The sequence below is a fragment of the Pseudonaja textilis genome, chromosome Z (genome assembly GCF_049901715.1).
Source record: "Pseudonaja textilis isolate UNSWEBS1 chromosome Z, rPseTex1.2, whole genome shotgun sequence".
Lineage (NCBI taxonomy): Eukaryota > Metazoa > Chordata > Lepidosauria > Squamata > Elapidae > Pseudonaja > Pseudonaja textilis.
In genome coordinates this window covers 120,226,514-120,245,413 of record NC_142008.1, presented here as the reverse complement: position 1 = coordinate 120,245,413, position 18,900 = coordinate 120,226,514, and the positions used below count along the sequence as shown (strand labels likewise).

Here is an 18,900-nt window from a genome sequence, read left to right as displayed (position 1 = left end):
CAGTATATTCAAACCTAGATATTTCTTTATCTCCCCTAATTGCTTGATTTTTATTTTCTTACCTAATGATGCTATTATTTTATTTGCTTCATCATTAGTCTCAGTAATCAAGGCAATATCATCAGTGAACAATAATAATAATGATATTTTACCATTTGTCTCCCTTTTAAACAGACATGGATCGGCTAAACCAGCTTTAAACCCTATATTGTTCAATTCCTTTACAATATACTGGTTCCATTCATAGCCTGATTGTTTAAGACCATAGAGGCTCTTCTTTAACAACCAACAATCATTATTATTTTCACCTTTCAATCCAATAGGCTTTTTCATATATACAGTATGTCTTAGTGGAGCGTGCAAGTAAGCAGTTTCCACATCTAAATGGTTAACTATATATTTCTTGCTTGCTGCCCACACTAAAGCTGCCCTTAACGTTGCTGCTTTAAGACTAGGTGCAAATACCTCATCATAGTCATTGGCACTTTGTCTAAAACCTTGAGCTACTAATCTTGCCTTATGGATTATATTTCCATCTTTATCAGTTTTTATCTTAAAAATCCATTTGCAGCCAATGGGTTTTATATCACCAGGTAATCTCACATTTACATAAACTTCCATATCCTTCAAGGATTTCAATTCCTTATTCATTGCTGCATACCAACTTTCCTTATCTTTAGAAGGATACATTTTTATTTCATCCACAGTATATGGAACTCTATTTACCTGGCACACTGTGTTAGCCTGGTATCTATCAGGCGGTCTAGTTATACGTGTAGTTCTTCTGGGAATTACAGGGCTTGTACGAGGACTTTTTTGAGTTACTACCTGGTCATGTTCCTCAACTTGCTCAGCTATTGGTTCTGTTTCTTCTTCTATGGGCACAATTTCTTCCTGTACTTCTCTCTTTACTTTATTTTTAAAGATACAGGGATAATTAATGGGATTTCTATAGGATTCAATAATCACTTCTTTATTGTTATCCTGTTCTAACTTATCCCATCCTACGTGCTCTAGAAATTGGGCATTAGCACTACATAACACCTTAGATGTGCCTTTCTCCCAAAATCTATATGCCCTATGGTTAGCTTCATAACCAACGAAGAAGAATTGTTTAGCTCTGTGTTGCCCTTTATGCCTGAGTTGTGTAGGGATATGCACCCATGCTGGTGCACCAAATGTGTGCAGGTAACTTAGATCAGGCTTCCTGCCATGCCACATGGTGAATGGTGTTTCACCAGTAGTTGAGTTAACAACGTTGTTCAATATGTTATTGGCACACATTGCAGCCTCCCCCCACACAGAATCAGGTAATCCAGAATCAGTTAACATTGTTCTAACCATTGCCTGTAGTGTTTGGCCTCTTCTCTCTATAAATGCGTTGTGTTGTGGTCTGTATGGTGCAGATTTCTTGTGCTCTATTCCAGCTACCTTTAATCTATTCTGGAATTTGCTGTTAACAAATTCCGTACCATTATCTGTCACCAGGGTTATCAGTTGCCGTTTAGTCTTTCTTTCTGCAAACTTTAACCAGTTGAAGAAATGTTGATATGTTTCAGTTTTGCTTTTCATTAGGTAGCAAAACCCATATCTAGAGTAATGGTCCATAATGCTCAGTATATATCGAGCACCCCCCATACTGGGTTTCTTTGGACCTATAATGTCTGCAAATACAACTTCTAAAGGTTCTTTAGTTTTGAAACCATTTAGCCTATTTGCAGGCAATATTTTACTCTTATCTTCACAACAGACATTACAACGCAAATATTTATCACAGGGTTTTAACCTTATTCCTTCAGATAACTCTACTGTACGTTTTAGCATTTTAAAATTTACATGCCCCAAACGCCTATGCAATAAATGGATACATTCATTATGAGGCTTTATATTGTTAAATACAGTCTGTGCCTCCCCTTTCTTACTATCATGTAAGACATACAATGCTCCATTTAAAGCTGCAGTTACCCTTTTGTTATCTTTATCAAGTATGCACTTATTATCCTTAAATGTAACTACATAACCTAGTTTGTTTAATACTCTTACAGAAAGTAAGTTCATCTTTAACTGTGGTACATACAACATTTTTATATTCTGGTTTAAGCATGGACAATATGCAATACCTTAACCCTTGGCTTTGAGGTGCCAGCCGTTAGCGAGTGATATATGTTGAGAGCTTGTAGACATTTTTATAAATTTTGTCTTATCTCTCGTGATGCAGTGGGATGCACCATTGTCCACCACCCATAAATCATTCTTCACATCACAGTTGCTAAACGTGGCTAGTTCAAAGGATTTCTTTGGCTTCTTTACATTCTGGCTTTTTTCTTTTCTGCAGAATCTTGCCAAATGTCCTCTGCCTCCACAATTAAAACACTTTTTAATTGTGTATGCCGTCGAAGATAAATTCTCTTCTTCCGGGTGCTTTACTTTACATAGCTGGTTTCTTTCAAGCTTTGAAGATAATTTCTCTTCTTTATTAGGCTTATCTTCTCTCAGCTGGTCACGCTCAAACCTTCTTCTGGCTTCTTCTAATAGCCTGCCGGTAATCTCAGTTACTGATAAACTGTCTTTTGGCAATACTTCTAAAGCAGTCACAAAATCATCATAGCTTCTATCCAATGAAGACAGTATGATGTATACTTGTTGCAACTCATTAAATATAAGCTCTTTTTCTTGTAATTCCCGAAAAATGCTTTTCATACAGTTTAAATGAGTTAACATGTCTCCATTCTTCTCAAGATGTGTTCTAAACAGCTTCTGTGTAAGATTGATATGAGCTCCTACACTGTCTCGAACATAAATCTTTCTGAGACTCTCCCAACAGTATGCAGCATTTTCCTCTCCACGGATATGAATCAGTTGCTGGTCAGAGAGAGTCAGTCCTATGATGCATAAGGCCTGCTCATTCTTTCGTTCATAGTCTTGTATCTTTTTGGCATCCTCCTCAACATTAGGATCTAAGTTAGATACATCTGGTGGGTTTGATATTATGTCCCACAAACCTTCTCTTCGTAGAAGTAAACTACATTTCATTGACCATGAAACATAGTTTGTTCCATCTAGTCTGGATATCATGGACAGACTTGGCAAATTTACTTGTGCCATTGCTCTTCAGATAAATAACTATTCAACAAACAGTTTGTACAGTAATGTGCAACTCACACCAACTCTGCTATAACCTGGTTAGTTAGACTGTGCGCACTGCTGGGCCCATAACCAATGTTAGTGTTTGGGGACAAACCCCCAAGCAGAGTGCACAGCAGCAGTCAAGCCAGGCAGCCAAATGAGAGAGAGGCTGGGCCCAAGAGTATACACACACTGGAGACAAAAACACTGTTTGTAGTTTTAAATAGTTATTTAATTCACACAGAGTTTAAGCAATGTCAATCAGTCCATATGTCATTATCCAATATATCCATCCAGTAACCTAGTCCATTAACTAGTCAGTACAATGTCTTTATCTGCTTGTACATCTTCTCCTCCCGATACCTTTCTCTCGAAGACAATGCTGAGTATGCACAGGATATCAGCGAGCAGACCAGTAACCAGGAGTAGTGTTATGTTACTCTCACTGCCTTTTATTGCTGCTTGCAACCGCACCCTTAATTATCTAATTACATTGCAGTTTGGTGCTTAAAGCTACAAACACTTAAACCTAGGTTTATATATTTAGTCACCCAAACCTATCCCAACACCCAATCCATATACCCAACAGTTTCAGGAGTTGTTGTGAGTTGTTGGGGGCTTTCTTGTCATGTTCTAATTTCTTTAGTTTCTTCAAGAGTTTGTCATTTTTGTAAGTGGTTTCAGTTTCATCTCTCCAAGTTGTAAGTTGTTTTATCTTGTCCCAAAGTAGAGTATGGATCTTGCTGCTCAGTTCCAGGTGTAGTGCTAGCAAATATTTGTTTAACTGATCCAATTGGAATCTTTTTCTGTGGAGCTCGTTCCTGAGTAGAGCCATTTCAGTTTCTTTCAGGATACATTTAGTAGCTGCTGTGCTGTGATGAAATGTTAATTTGAAGCAGGTTGGTGTTGCATTGTTGCCTGTGCAGCTGTGTAGGAATTTGAAGTCACATAGTATTCCTGCTCTTTTAACTTCTAGATTCTCATAGGTTTTGGTCTGGCTGTTTATTTCCTCCCGTAGAGGTCAGATATTTGTTTTCTTAAGTTCTCGCGGGTACTTACATTTTTGTTATTCAGCTTCGTTCAGGTATTTTCCCACGTCATTATAGTTGTGCTTTTAAAGTTGTAGCAACGTTTCAGCAGAATCTCATCTGCCATCATCAGGCTTCTGTATTGTGTTCGTCTGTGAATCAGACTATTACAGGTGTTTCAGTTTTAAATTTGGGGCTAGCCTACTGCTGTGCCAGAATGGTTTTTTCTTCATCCTGATTGGTTGGGAGTCTTGGTTTGTGTTTATTGGTCTTGGAGTTTTCTGTGTTTTGCTTGATTGGTGTTTCTAATATCTTCTGTCTGTTTTGTGGCTTTTTGTGTGTGTCTTGATTGGCTGGAAACATTGTGTTCCTGTATTGGAGCCTTTTAGTGCAACTTGGCTCCGAGTAAATGGACGGCTATCATTTTTTAGGGAGCTAGGTTTCATCTGGGTTCCTGGTTGGGGTGTGTTTGAGCTGGACGTATCAGGGGTCATCTTTTTGGGCCCAGGTGTTTGCCTCGTCAAAACTGACAAGTGGTTTCACTATTCACTCAAGTCCCGATAAAAGAAACTCCTGAAATCATCAAAAATGAGTACCAACCAGCTAAACATCTCATGGAACTAACAGAACACTGCTTAACCAACACATATTTCATATACAAAGGATAAAGATACAAGCAAATTGAAGGAGTCCCTATGGGATCACCACTGTCACCCGTCATTGCAAACCTGTTCATGGAAGAATTCGAATCCAGAGCCCTGGCTAATGCCACTCACAAACCCAAAATATGGTTAAGATACATCAATGACACATTTGCGATTTGTCCCCATAGAAAAGAAAACCTAAACATTTTCCTAACACACCTAAACAGCACACACCCCAAAATCATGTTCATCACAGAAATGGAAACAAACAAACAACTATCATTCCTAGATGTACTAATCCCCCCCCCCCAAAAAAACAGATGGCACACTAGGACACACCATATACCAGAAGAAAACACACACCAACTGTTACCTCAACACCCAATCCCACCACCACCCAGCAAAGATAAAAAACACTAATTGCTAGAACCAAACGGCTGGCAGACAAGACACACATAAAGACTGAACTATGCACCCTGACTAAAGTACTGACAGCCAACGGCTTCCACAAAAGCAAAATCCCTGGCTTGATCCGCAAAAACACACTGAGACATAATGGAGACCTAGAAGATGAACAGACCTATGGAACAGCTGTCCTGCCCTACATAAGAGGTACTACAGACAAAATTAGTAAGATACTACAATAGGCATTACATCAAGACTGCCTTCAAAACAGACAGAAAACCAGCCATCCTTAGAAACCCCAAAGATAAAATTGACCTGGAAAACCAAGGCATATATGAAGTCCCCTGTGCATTATGCCCGGCCACATACATTGGACAGACGAATAGAAGAATTAATACCCGTCTGGATGAAAATGCAGTAAAAAAGCTGGAACACACTTGAAAGCCACAGGTCATAGCATCAACTTCCATGGCACCAAAACCCTAGCCACTATAGAAAACTTCAGCCACAGAATTATTAGAGAAGCCATAGAGATTGAAAAAAGACCTGAAAGCATGAATAGAAGAGATGATTCCACCAGACTGTCAATCATTTGGAAACCTACCCTCACAAACAAAAAAATCTCCACACCACTAGCCAGGCAAACACCTGGGCACAATCAGATCCCCCGATACCTCCAGCTCAAACACAACCTAACCAGGCACCCAGATGAACCCTAGCTTCCTAACAAATGATAGCCGTCCATTTATTCAGAGCCAAGCTGCCCTAAAAGCCTCCAATACAGGAATACAATGTTTCCAGCCAATCAAGACACACACAAAAAAGCCACAAAAGAGACAGAAGATATTAGAAATACCAATCAAGTAGAACACAGCAAACTCCAAGACCAATAAACACAGACCAAGACTCCCAACCAATCAGGATGAAGAAAAAACCATTCTGGCACAGCAGTAGGCTAGCCCAAAATTTAAATCAGAAACCGCTGTGGAAGTGTGACTCACAGATGAACACTATACAGAAGCCTGATGAGAGCAGATAAGATTCTCCTTCATTCTTTTAATATTTTAATTTCTCTATATAGTTTATGATTAAAGGCATGTCTTCTCTCATTTCCATAACTTATCCAAATATCAAATATTACCTTTTCTTTAACTACTCAAACCAAATGTTCCATATTTCATAATAGTCACTATCTTGTTTATTTTTTAACACTTTGGTTAGGCTATCCATCTCACCGCATTCATGTATTTTTTTAATTACCTTATCCTCTGAAGGAATGAAAGACAGTTTCCAGTTTTGTGCGAAGGTTATTCTGGCCATAGTGATGATTTGCAAAATTAAATATTGATATTTTTTCTCCATGTTTAAACCTATCATACTTAAGCAGAAAAGTTTGGGGTTGAAGTTTTAAATTTTGTTTTGTTATATTTAAAATCCGTTTTCTCATATTTCTCCAAAATTTCTGAGCACGTGGGCAAGTCCACCATATGTGAAAATATGTTCCTTGTGCGTAGTTAGTTTTCCAACAGTTGGGTGGTAGGTTGGGGAACATCTTAGCCAGTCTCGCAGGAGTAGGTGCCAGAGATGAACCATTTTATACAAGTTTTTTTTATACAAGACAGACATGGTTAATTTGTAATTTGTTTGCCAGATGTGTTCCGACTTATCTAATTTAATACTATCACCCATGTTTTTAGCCCAAATTATCATAGGTATTGTGACTGTTTCTTCTTTTAATATGTAGTCCAAAAGTTATTTATATGATTTACTAATTGTTTTCTTTTCCTCTCCTAGCCATATTTTATCTAATTCTTGTGGGGTCATATTAAAGCGAAATTGTTCTCTATCTTTTTTATAATGAGTTTGTATTTGTGCAAAGAGCCACCGTGCTATCTCCTTTCCTTGAATTTGTATTTGGTTCCTATTTTTAAGCTCTCCAGTGTCATATAATAAATCTTTATACCTGACTATATTTTCATAATCCAATACATTTGGATGTGTGACTGCTTCCAATGTAGATAGCCACAATGGAACCTTTGGGTAGTGGTATTTTTTAATCTTTCCCCAGATATTGAACAACACATTTCTTACATGGTGCCTTTGAAAATATGAATGTTGTTTAGATCTTCCATCCCACATGAAGGCGTGCCAGCCAAGTTGGAGATCAAAACATTCTAATACTAATAACCTTCTATTTTCTAATTTAACCCAATCCTTAAGCCAGTTTACTATAGCAGCATCATAATATAATTCAAAATCTGGAAGGCCAAATCCTCCTTTTTTCTTGGCATCTTGTAATAATTTATATTTCACTCTGGGTTTTTTCCTCTGCCATATAAATTTAGGTACACGTTTGTTTAATTCTACGAAAAAATTCTTTTCCAACTTGATTGGCACTGTCGGAAACAAGAATAACAATTTTGGCAAAATATTCATTTTTATTATTGAAATACGCCCAATAGCGATAACTGCAGTTTGGCCCAATTATCTAAATCTTTAACTATTTGCATTATTAACTTATCATAGTTATCCTTTTAAATCAATGAACATCTAGCAGTCAACTAGACCCCTAGGTATTTTACTTTATTTACCACCTGCATATCTAATTTATTTGCGAGTTCTTCCTTCTGCTCCTTTGTAAAGTTTTTGTTAACACTTTTGTTTTTTCCTTGTTAATTTTTAACCCCTCCACCTTTCTGTATTCTTCTATTTCTCTTAGTAGTATAGGGCTTGCTTCTAAGGGTTTTTCTAATATAAACGCCATATCATTGGCCAATGCCTGGAGTTTATATTCCTCTTTTTTAATTTTTAGTCCTCTAATTTCTTGTTTTTGCCTAATTTGTACTAAGAGAGTCTCTTCTGCCAATATATACAATAGAGGAGCTAGGGGGCAGCCATGTCTTACTTCCTTATTTATCTTTATGGTATCTGTATTCTTCATCTTTAATTTACATGCCTTTTCAGCACCTTCAGTGTAACTTTTTGGTGAGGGTTGGGATGAACAATACATTGAAAAATAAATTAAGACAGAATGTTTTATTTCATCAGCAGATACATAAAGTCCATTGTATCTGTCCCAAAAGTGGTATCCATTGTGTATTATTTTTGCATTTGCTTTCTTCTCATGAGGTGATCCTTGTTGTTCAGTTCAGGCCTCAGCACAATTATGAAACATTTAGGGAAAAATATGCATCCCAAAAGCCCAGCACTTGAGGCCAAGATGGAAAAGATCTCCACAGCTACCATATATTTTCCCTTGGTGCTCAGATAGGTTGGAACAAAGGACAACCAAACACTGGTAAATACCAGCATGCTGAAGGTGATGAATTTGGCTTCGTTGAAATTATCAGGCAACTTCCTAGCTAGAAAAGCAACACTGAAACTAACGATGGACAGAAGTCCCATGTAGCCTAAGACAAGATAAAACATAGCGACAGAACCTTCCTTACACTCTGCTACTATCTCAGTGGTCAGCGTGTCCATGTCCAAATTATGGGGAATGGGGGAGAGATTGTTAGCCATATAGCACACATGCCTACTGGGATTAAAGAGCTGGAAAGGACAATAAAATATGTAAGCCTCTTTCCCATCCACTTCCTCATACTGGATCCTGGCTTGGTGGCCATGAAGCTACCACCACAGTGATGGTTTTAGCTAACACACAGGAAACAGCCAGTGAGAAGATGATACCGAAGGCTGGTTGCGAAGAAAGCAGGTCATCACTGCAGGCTTACCAATAAATAGAAAAGGTGAAAGGAAGCAGAGCAAAGAGAGATCAGGAGAGCATAGCTGAGGTCCCGATTATTGGCTTTGACTATGGGACTATCTTTGTGCAGGTGGAATATTTTTAATACCAAAATTGTGACTGAGAAGAAGAAGATGGCACTTGTGACTAAGGAGATGCCCAAGGTTCTTCATAAGACAAAAAAACTACAATTTTGGGGAAACATTCATCTTGTCTCTGGTTTGGATACTGATCAGATGGACATTTGAAGCAATCTTCTGTATCTGAATGTGGGAAAACAGATAAAGTCAGTGTTGATTTTTATGTGAAATCACTCAGTTGTCATGTCAATCTTTTAAAAAGAGGCCCACCACTCATGATTCCACAAGAGAAATGAACTTTGTGAAGCAATACCCATTATTGTCCAATTGTCCGCTATCCTGGAAAGATTGGTATATTTATTATTTGAATTATTTATACTAGTTTAAAAATACAACGTGTTCTAAATTTGTTTAAAGCACAAAACCTACACAAATGTTCTTCTGCAGTGCTACCAACACTCTGAAGTTTAGTGTTATTCTGTTTTAAAATTATAAGAGGCTTATTTTGTGTATGGCATGTTTTAGCCAAGAATCACCGAGGTGGTTGTCTGCCTCTGTGAAAGGATTTTTTTCAGGCAGTGTTATCTTTACCCATGGGACACCTGAATGCCAGTCGGCAATCGGAGAAGGCTCCTTTCTTGCCCTACCATGGTTTCTTCGCTCACAGGAATTGAACCCCTGAGCTGCTGACCTCTGCAATACCCAGGCCCACTGTCTTATCATGTGAGCCACTGCCGCCCCTCATTAGAGGAGGTATTCCACACTTTCTAAAGCATCAGTAGTGCAAAGGAACATTTGGATATTTGAAAAATTAAATATTTTGCTTTCCCATTGTCAGCACAATTCTGCTTCATGTACATTATTTCCCTTGAACACATACACCATCAAGGAATAATGGATTGGAGGAGAAAAGGTGCTACTGTGTGTAGCTCCAGGTTTGAAGGGAAGATATGTCCTTTCAGTTAGCCCTTTCTGCAACTCTCTAAATCACGGTGTCAAACTCAATTTCATTGAGGGCCATGTCAGGGCTGTGGTTGACCTCAAGGAGCTGGGTGGGTGTGTCTAATTGGGTGGGCATGGCCAGCCTGACACTATTCTCCAAACTGCTGGCATGTTTCCTCTTTACATTGGATAGACTTTGCCAAAGTGACATGGGACAGCCCCTTACATTTTCTAGGATGGCCAAGCAGGCCAAATCCAACAACATCACAGGCCAGATCTTGCCCATGGGTCTTGTGTTTGACAACCCTGCTCTAAATCATCTGTGTCTTCTCCTGGGTGACATGATTGTTGATAGATAAAAGTAAAGGTTTCCCCTGTCCAGTCACATCTGACTCTCGAGGATGGTACTCATTTCCATTTCTTAGTTGAAAGACCTAGCATTATCTAAAGACATTTCCATGGTCACGTGGGCAGAGTAACTATATGCTGATGTCCATGGAATGTTCTTAGTTTCCCACCAAAGTGGTAACTATTTATCTGTTCACATTTGCATGCTTTTGAACTGCTATGTGATCAAGAGCTGGGACAGGTAATGGGATCTGTTGCATGGTGCTCAGGTTTCTAATCCAGGCTATTAGCTTTCTAGATGACAAGCTCAGTGTCTTTAAACACTGAGTCATTTTGCCCTTGTTGATAGATGTTGCCAGGAAAAGTTGTGTTTGAATTAAGAAGTTGCATATGGGTACTAAGTTCATGCATCCATGAATTCCAAAGGAGCTTTCTTCCTTAAAATATGAAGTCCTACAAAGTCATAATGATGATAATATATTAAGCAAGGATAGATTCCTATATAAATTAAGTGGCCCAACAGTTATATTGGCACAACACTTCTCAACAATTGCCATGTTGAATATCCTTCCAATTCTTATTAAGCATGCAGGAGAAAAGAGATAAGAAGAAGAAGAATTAAATTCGAAGATTTGCTTTACTGTGTCATTTACCTCTTTCATTGGAAATCTTCCCTTCTGGACACTGAACGCAATCATAGCAGCAATATTTATTTCCTTCTTTTTTTTTCTTTTCATAACCAGGCTGGCAATAAGGATTACACAAGGAAAGGGGATGGATCTTTTAAAAAAAAAGTTTAATCGAAAGATTACGTAATCTGGTATGACATAGCAAATGAATAATCAATTTACACATGTTTGGAAGGTAAATAAGTAGATAGGTAGGTAGGTAGGTGGGTGGGTGGGTAGGCAGGCCACTACAAATAATGTGTCCTGTACAATGTTGAATGTATCATATAAAGTACAACACTTCATCTTAAAGTAAACCCTTGATGTAAAATTAACTATTAACAACCTTCTTCCTCTTCCCCTTCCCCTTTTCCTTCTCTCTTCCACTTCCTCATTCTTTTTTTTCTTTTTCTTCCTTCTCCCGAGGACTTACTAAGGATCTCTCTACCTTTGTGAATCTGGGGTCTATTTGTACCTCTTAACTGAATTTAAAACAGCAGATCTGCATAGTCCTTTGGACAAAACCCCCCCAATGCTGAAGGACAGCTGGAAAACAGAGGAGGAGAAGGGTCCAGAAAATGACATCCATTTCACAACTTTTTCCCAAATGTATTCCTACTGTCACTATAAACCAACTTGCCTCCAAGAAAATGTTGGTTTTACTTAGGAAGAAGTAGACAAGGAACAAGTGCTATTCCCTTGTCAAAATATTTCTGAAAACAAAGAGTTCATATGTTGTAGTCAAAATCCCTGTAAATGTAGTCAAAATCTATGTAAACTTTTTCCTCACAGAAAGCTGATAAAGGTCTACAGGTTAAAGAACAACCAAAACAGAAAACAAAGAGGAAAAAGGGGATTAAAATTGCCAAGAGAGAGATAGTTTAATCCATTTATATTTTCCACTAAAAATAGAAGAGCTGTAACTGTCTTTTTTTCCTTTTTTTTCCTTCTACTACTCCAAAACATTTCTTTTCTTTTAACAGCTGTATAATCCCTTGCATCACAGTAAAGTTGGGGCATCTGAATGGATCTGAGCATTTACTGGCCGGATGCTCTTCCTGGGCCCTATATGGAGTTCACAGCAGGTATTTTCTCTTTGTGCCTAGAGAAATATCTGCCACTACCTAGGATCACAGCCTCCTGATTTTGAGGTGAGGCTCCATCTCTAGGCCCCCAGGCCACTCCTCTTACCCTAAAACAATAATACAGAAAATGTTTTCCTTTCCATTGTAAGTATTCCATTTCTCCTTGTATTGGTATATAGTAGTTTCCCATATAGGTTTTATTATACGGTTTGAGGCATGAGGATAATTGAGTATGTTCATTCATTTGTTGTAATGGAAAGGGAGAGAATTCCAACAATTAAAACTTTTCAGATGATTTACGAATGCTCACTTTGTTAGCGTTTCCATGCCATTTAATCTTGTCATCCTCAATGATGAATTTCTTTCCTTGAGAATCCTTGGTCCCCATCCTTCCAACTTTTACTTTATGAAAAGAGTTATTAGAGAAAATAAGCATGTTTATTATATCAAATCCAGATCCCATCTCCTTATTCTCATTAAAGGACACCGTTTCTCCATTTGTGTTGTTGAATGAAAGGGTCTGAAGGAAATGGTGGAGCTAAAAAGATAAAGAAGAACAAAGCAAGAACCACCTAAGAAAACACCTAAGAAAATACATACACATTTTGTCACTGCCATTTTATTGTGATATGATAAACTTTACAGAAGCTATGAAAAAAAATAGAAATTAGGAAGAAAGTGCAAAGAAGAAGAACTAAGATGATTAAGGGCCTGGAGATAAAAACATATGAAATACAAATTGGAAGAGTTGGATATGGCTAGTCTAGAGAAAAGAAGGACAGGGTGGGGCACATGATAGCAGTATTCCAGTATTTGAGAGGTTACCACAGAGAGGAAGGGGTCAATTTATTTTTCAAAGCACAAGAAGGCAAGACAAGAAACAGGGGATGGAAACTAATCAAGCAGAGAAGCAATCAGGAATTAAGTAGAACCTTCCTAACAATGAGAACAATTAACCAGTGGAACACCTTGTCTTCAGAAGTTGCAAGTGCTTCATCACTGGAAGTTTTTAAGAAGAGAATGGACAGCCACCTATCTGAAATGGTATAGGGTCTTCTGCTCGAGTGGTGGGTTGGACTAAGATCTCCAAGGTCCCTTCCAGATCTATTCTGATTGCTGCTGCCTTTGTCTTCCCTTTTCCTCCTTTTAGCCTGATTCAATTGGATATGTCTTTGTAATGTTCTCACCACCTTTCTGGATTTAACATGTATTTCTACTACTACATTGTTTTTCGAACAGCCTTTGGATTCCTTTTTCACCTTGCTGGCTTCCTAGAAAATATAATTTTTATTGTTTTAAGTGACTGAACCAGGGCAATGATAGTATCAATTGTAATAATGTAAAGAACTGAATAAAACTTTTAAGGATGAGGTATGTAGAAATATCTGTCTGAATGCCTGAATCTATTCATTCTACTTTTACATTTTAAAAATAGCTTATTTTAACCTGATTAATGATCAGATATGAAGACTGTTGAAAATCCTTCTTTTAAAAGGGTAATTGTGAAAGTGAATGAAAAGATTTTACTCATCTTCAGAATTGTATCTATTACAATTCTGTAATATTTTAGCTTTAGCTTTTTTTTTAGCTTTTTTTTGAAATGATTGAATAGTGACAATTCCATTGCCTGGGGATGCCCAATTGGATGTCCTTTTCACGTCCCCATTAAGTTGCCCACAGATGGTACTGAAATGGTACTGAAATATTTACTGATGGTTGCCCACTTTGAAAATACTGATTGGCAGAAGCTGGACAATATGATGGGAGATCGCACCATCCTGTAGCAACAGCTGTGTCTCAAATGCAAGTTTGCTGATTGTCAGCCCAGCATCCTAAGCTCATGAGTCACTGAACTTCCTAGAACTCGAAAATATAAGAGGACTTCTCTCACTCCAATGGGAAATATAATCCACGAATCTCTCTCTATAAAAGTGAAATACCACTCACACATCATCACAAAATCTCCAGAAACATAAAGCCTACAAACTTGATATTTGGCACGAATGTTCCTCTTGGCTTCTAGGTGCTTACTAAGAAATGATTTTTTAAAATGAGCATCAGAGCACTAGTATTTCATATATTATTATTAACATGCTCTAATGCTAAGGAGTTTTACTCCCCCTCCTCACCTAAAAAGAAAACTCTTTTAAATACAAAACACAAGGAGAGAAGAGGAGTTTCTTAGTTTCATAGCACCAAGCAGCTTTAGTACAGGCTCCTTGCTGTCTCCTTCTTGCTCATACAGCAAATACAGTTTCAGTTTCCAAACAGCCTCAGCTTTCTCACACATTAACAAGATACTAGCCAGATGAATACCAATGGATGCTGGTAGGCAGAGGCACAATTTTCCCCCTTATTTTCCTCCCTAAAAACTAAGCCCAACCACATAGTTACATTTCAAAGCATGTGAACTAAACTAGAACCATAGATTATCAATAAAAAATAACATCTTTTTATTTTAGTTTTATGTGAATTATTTTTTTGGTGCTATGTATTGTTTCTTCTCATTCTTTTTTTTCTTTTTCTCATTCTGGAGACATTACCTGCCAAGGGTTTATCTCTTCAATATATCTTGTCATCCTGACTGCTTTATTTTTTGGTCGAGATAAATCCAGGTTGTGTAATGCATGGGCCACAGCAAAGACTGCATTGTAGATGCTGTAACTATGGCCAGTCATGACCATCTCAAAAAGCATCCCTGGAAGATCCCTCAAGGATTCTGTCCCAGTACAAAAGTTGTGAGCCTCTGTTACATCCTTAGGATCTGGAACAGAACAACCAAAGGCTTGTGCCCAGAATTCCTTGAAAAAATCATCAAGGTGTGCCTTGGCTGGTTTTATATTCTGAAGGTAGACCTGAAACTCTTTATGCTCAGTGGAGTGGATTGCAAAAATAAGGGCACCTTGGAATATCTCGTATTTCCAGTCCCTTGACATGACGGTTGAAGCAAAGTCAATCTGGCCTGTCATAATCCACACCTTTTCAGTATAGTTAACAGCTGCAAAAAATAGCGCTGTGCTTAGCCACATTATAACTAGTGTTTCACCATAGACAACAAGGACATTAACTTTCAGATCTGAGTAGAACTCTTTAATATTTGCAGAAATGGTGTTCAGATCATCAAGTTCAGGGAATCGGCTGTCAACTGGCATTCTTTGAACAAAGGCTGAACAAATTTTATTCTGGAGAAATAAGGACTCCAGCTTTTTCAAGAAACATTCTCCGCTTTGGTCATCTCCAGCCAAAAGTCCAACCCAGGTCCACCCAAAATGTTTAAGTAAATAGATAATGCCTGTATATTGATGGCCTTCATTGGAGACTGTATGGTAAAATGAAGAGGTCTCCCCCATATTGCTTCTTTGCATAGGAAATGATCCATATGTGAGCTGAAAGGACACACTCAGAGATATTTATTTATCAATTTATTTATTTAACATATTATTTACTTATTCATTATATTTCTACACTGCCAATCTCACTCGTAGCTCTGAGTGATGATGATGATGATGATGATGATGATGATGATGATGAATGGAATTGAAATGCCCAATGGACGAACCATCAAGTGCCACCAACCCGAAGCCTACAAATACCTCAGCATACTGCAGCTGGATAATATCAAGCATGGGCAAGAGAAAAATGTGGTCAGCAAAGAATACACACAAAGGGTCAAAAAACCACAAACTGTACCGCAAACTGAATGGCGGTAACACCATCAAGGCTATAAATACCTGGGCCATACCTGTCATCATTTATACTGCGGGGATTGTAAACTGGACACAGGCAGAGCTAGACAGCTTGGATATGAAAACACGAAAACTGATAACCATACACTATGTGTTGCACCTGCATAGTGACGTTGACAGGCTATATTTGCCCAGAAAAGCAAATATAAAGGCTATATTTGGCAGGCTATATTTGCACAGAAAAGGGGCAAAGGACTTTTGCAAGTGAAGCAGACAGTCGAAGAAGAGAAGCATGCTCTGGCAGATTATGTGACAGACAGCGTTGAACCAGCTTTGGTGGAGGTCAACAAAAGGAAGCTGCTTAAAGTGCAGCAAACCAAGAATCAATATAAGAAAACAGCGATGCAAACTTGGGCTGACAGCTGCTGTAATAAAGCACTGCTTGGACAGTTCCTTGAAAAGATCCAAGTAAAAGTAGATAAGGAAAAGACCTGGTTATGGCTGACCAATGGAACACTGAAGAAAGAAACAGAAGGCCTGATTCTTGCATCCCAAGAACAAGCCATTGGAATGAATGTAATCAAAGCCAGAATAGAAAAATCTGCTGATGACCCCAAATATAGACTCTGCAAAGAAGCAGATGAAACCATCGATCACATACTGAGCTGTTGCAAGACAATTGTTCAGGCTGACTACAAACAATGTCACAACACAGTCACTCAGATGGTCCACTTCTGTCACAACTACCATCTGCCTGTAGCAAAGAACTGGTGGGATCATAAGCCTGAAAAAGTGGTCGAAAATGAGCATGCAAAACTACTGTGGGACTTCTGAATACAGACTGAGAAAGATTTGGAACACAATACCCTGGATATCATGATTGTGGAAAAGAAAAAAGTGTGGATCATTGACATTGCCATACCTGGTGACAGCAGAATAGACGAGAAACAACTGAAAAAGTCACCAGATATCAGGACTTGAGAATCGAACTGCAAAGACTCTGGCATAAACCAGTGCAGGTGCTTCCAGTGGTACTTGGCACACTGGGTGCTGTGCCCAAAGATCTAGGCAAGCACTTAAAAATAATTGGCGTTGACAAAATCACCATTGGTCAGCTGTAGAAGGCCACCTTACTGGGATCTGCTCGCATAATCTGCTGATACATCATGCAACCCTAAACACTTGGGAAGTATTTGACTAGTGATTTTTGATACGAAACACAGTATAGTTATCTCGTTTTTTGTGTTAAAGTGTCATTTTTGTGTAGAATAATAATAATAATAATAATAATAATAATAGTAGTAGTAGTAGTAGTAGTTGTTGTTGTTGTTGTAACACAACATGCCAGATATCACAATTGTTGAAAATCGAAGCGTCCAATTTATTGATATCGCTATACCAGGAGACACCAGAGTAAAAGAAAAAGAACTGGAAAAAATCATAAAATATCACGACCTGGCCATCAAAACTATGCAATTATGGATGAAACATGTAACAGTGATACCCATTGTCATCGGGGCTCTTGGTACCATGTCCAAGAATTTTATAAAATACATCAAGAAATTGTTGATTCCTGCAATAATACCAGCAGAACTGCAAAAACCTGCACTACTCGGAAGGAACATCGTACATCTTAAGAAGGCACTTGGCTGATACCTAGGATGTTCATACAGCAACCTGTATCAACCATTAGCACCAGTCAATGGTATTTGTGATGCATTTTCAGATGACTGAGTTTCACGTTTAATGAATAAAGATAATAATCATCATCATAATCATAACAGCAACAACAACAACAGTTCCTTCTCTCCATATGTCTTTTAAAGTTAATTCATCTATCATTTTAAAGAAAGATTTAGGGAGTATCTTTCTGTTGTGCTTTGCCGTTGTTGCTATATAGTCCAATTTATTGTCCACAATTCCGTTAAAGTCTCCCAACATAATTATATTAGCATATGGAGAGAAAGAAATGCTAAACTTAAGCAATATACCTTTTATTCAAATAGACATTTATCATGGTCCAGACTTGATATGATTTGGATCTCAACAGATTTAATATCCAGTGTTCAAGAAGTAAATATTGAAACAAGTACTTAGGCTGACCATAACCCATTGACAATTAAATGGAAGGGACAAAAAAAAAGATTGAGATGGACGTTAAATAATACTATTTTAAAGGAGAAAGAATTTACACAATGGATGGAGAAAGAACTGGCCTTCTTTTTTAAAGAAAATAGAAAAAAAGACACTTCAATAAGAATGTTTGGGATACAATGAAGGCATATACTAGAGGCTTGATAATAGACTATACAAGAAAAAAGAATGCTAGGAAAAGGCAAGCTATTAAAGCCTTGGAGGATGAGTATAAAAGACTTGAAAAGGAACTGCAGGAAATGCCTCAGAAAAAAGACGTTAAACTGAAACTGGATATAACTAAACATAAAATGGATTTAATAGAGAAAGAACTGGCGCAGATAATTAGGAATGCTAAACAGAATTATTTTGAAGATGCAAATAAGCCAGGTAGATGGCTAGCATATAAGTTGAGAAAGGAGAAAGAGTCGAGGAAAATACTGCAGTTAATAGATGACCAGGTCAAATTTGTTATGGCAGCAAAGAGAAAAAAGAAATTATTCAAGACTTTTATAGACATTTATATAAGAAAGAAGATATTGATGAGGAGAAAGTCAAACAGTACCTGCAGAGTGCAAATTTACCTAAGATACCTAAAGAGATTGAAGAAATGTTAGAAAGTAATATAACAATGATGGAATTAACTCAAGCACTTAAGAAACGAAATAACAGGAAAGCACCAGGTCCAGATGGGTTTCCTGTAGAATTCTATAAAACATTTCAAGAATCACTGTGTATTCCGCTGCTAGAAGTTATGAATGAAGTCATGTCAAAGAAGATGATACCTAAAACATGGTCAGAGGCTTATATTACACTTATTCCTAAAGAAGAGGCGGATCCACTTCAAATTAAGAACTGCAGACCGATTTCTTTATTAAATGCAGATTATAAAATCTTTGCTTCTATACTAGCAGAAAGACTTAAAAAATATTTGAATAAGTTTATTCATCCAGATCAAAATGGGTTTTTGCCAAAGCGGCAAATTAGAGACAATATGAGAGTAATTCTAG

The 18,900-nt window shown here is 37.8% G+C and overlaps 1 protein-coding gene across 1 annotated transcript in view; it reads right to left on the bottom strand.

The window, feature by feature from the left end:
* Positions 1 to 12,348: 12,348 nt before the first annotated feature.
* The window catches only part of LOC148124341 (vomeronasal type-2 receptor 26-like), a 12,015-nt gene continuing 5,463 nt past the window's right edge, over positions 12,349 to 18,900 (bottom strand). Inside the window, exons 3-4 of the mRNA XM_087917276.1 lie at positions 14,615 to 15,253; positions 12,349 to 12,609 (exon numbers count right to left, since the gene is read on the bottom strand). Coding sequence (XP_087773402.1) covers positions 12,349 to 12,609; positions 14,615 to 15,253 — 900 coding nt within the window. The remainder of the gene's footprint in view (positions 12,610 to 14,614; positions 15,254 to 18,900) is intronic.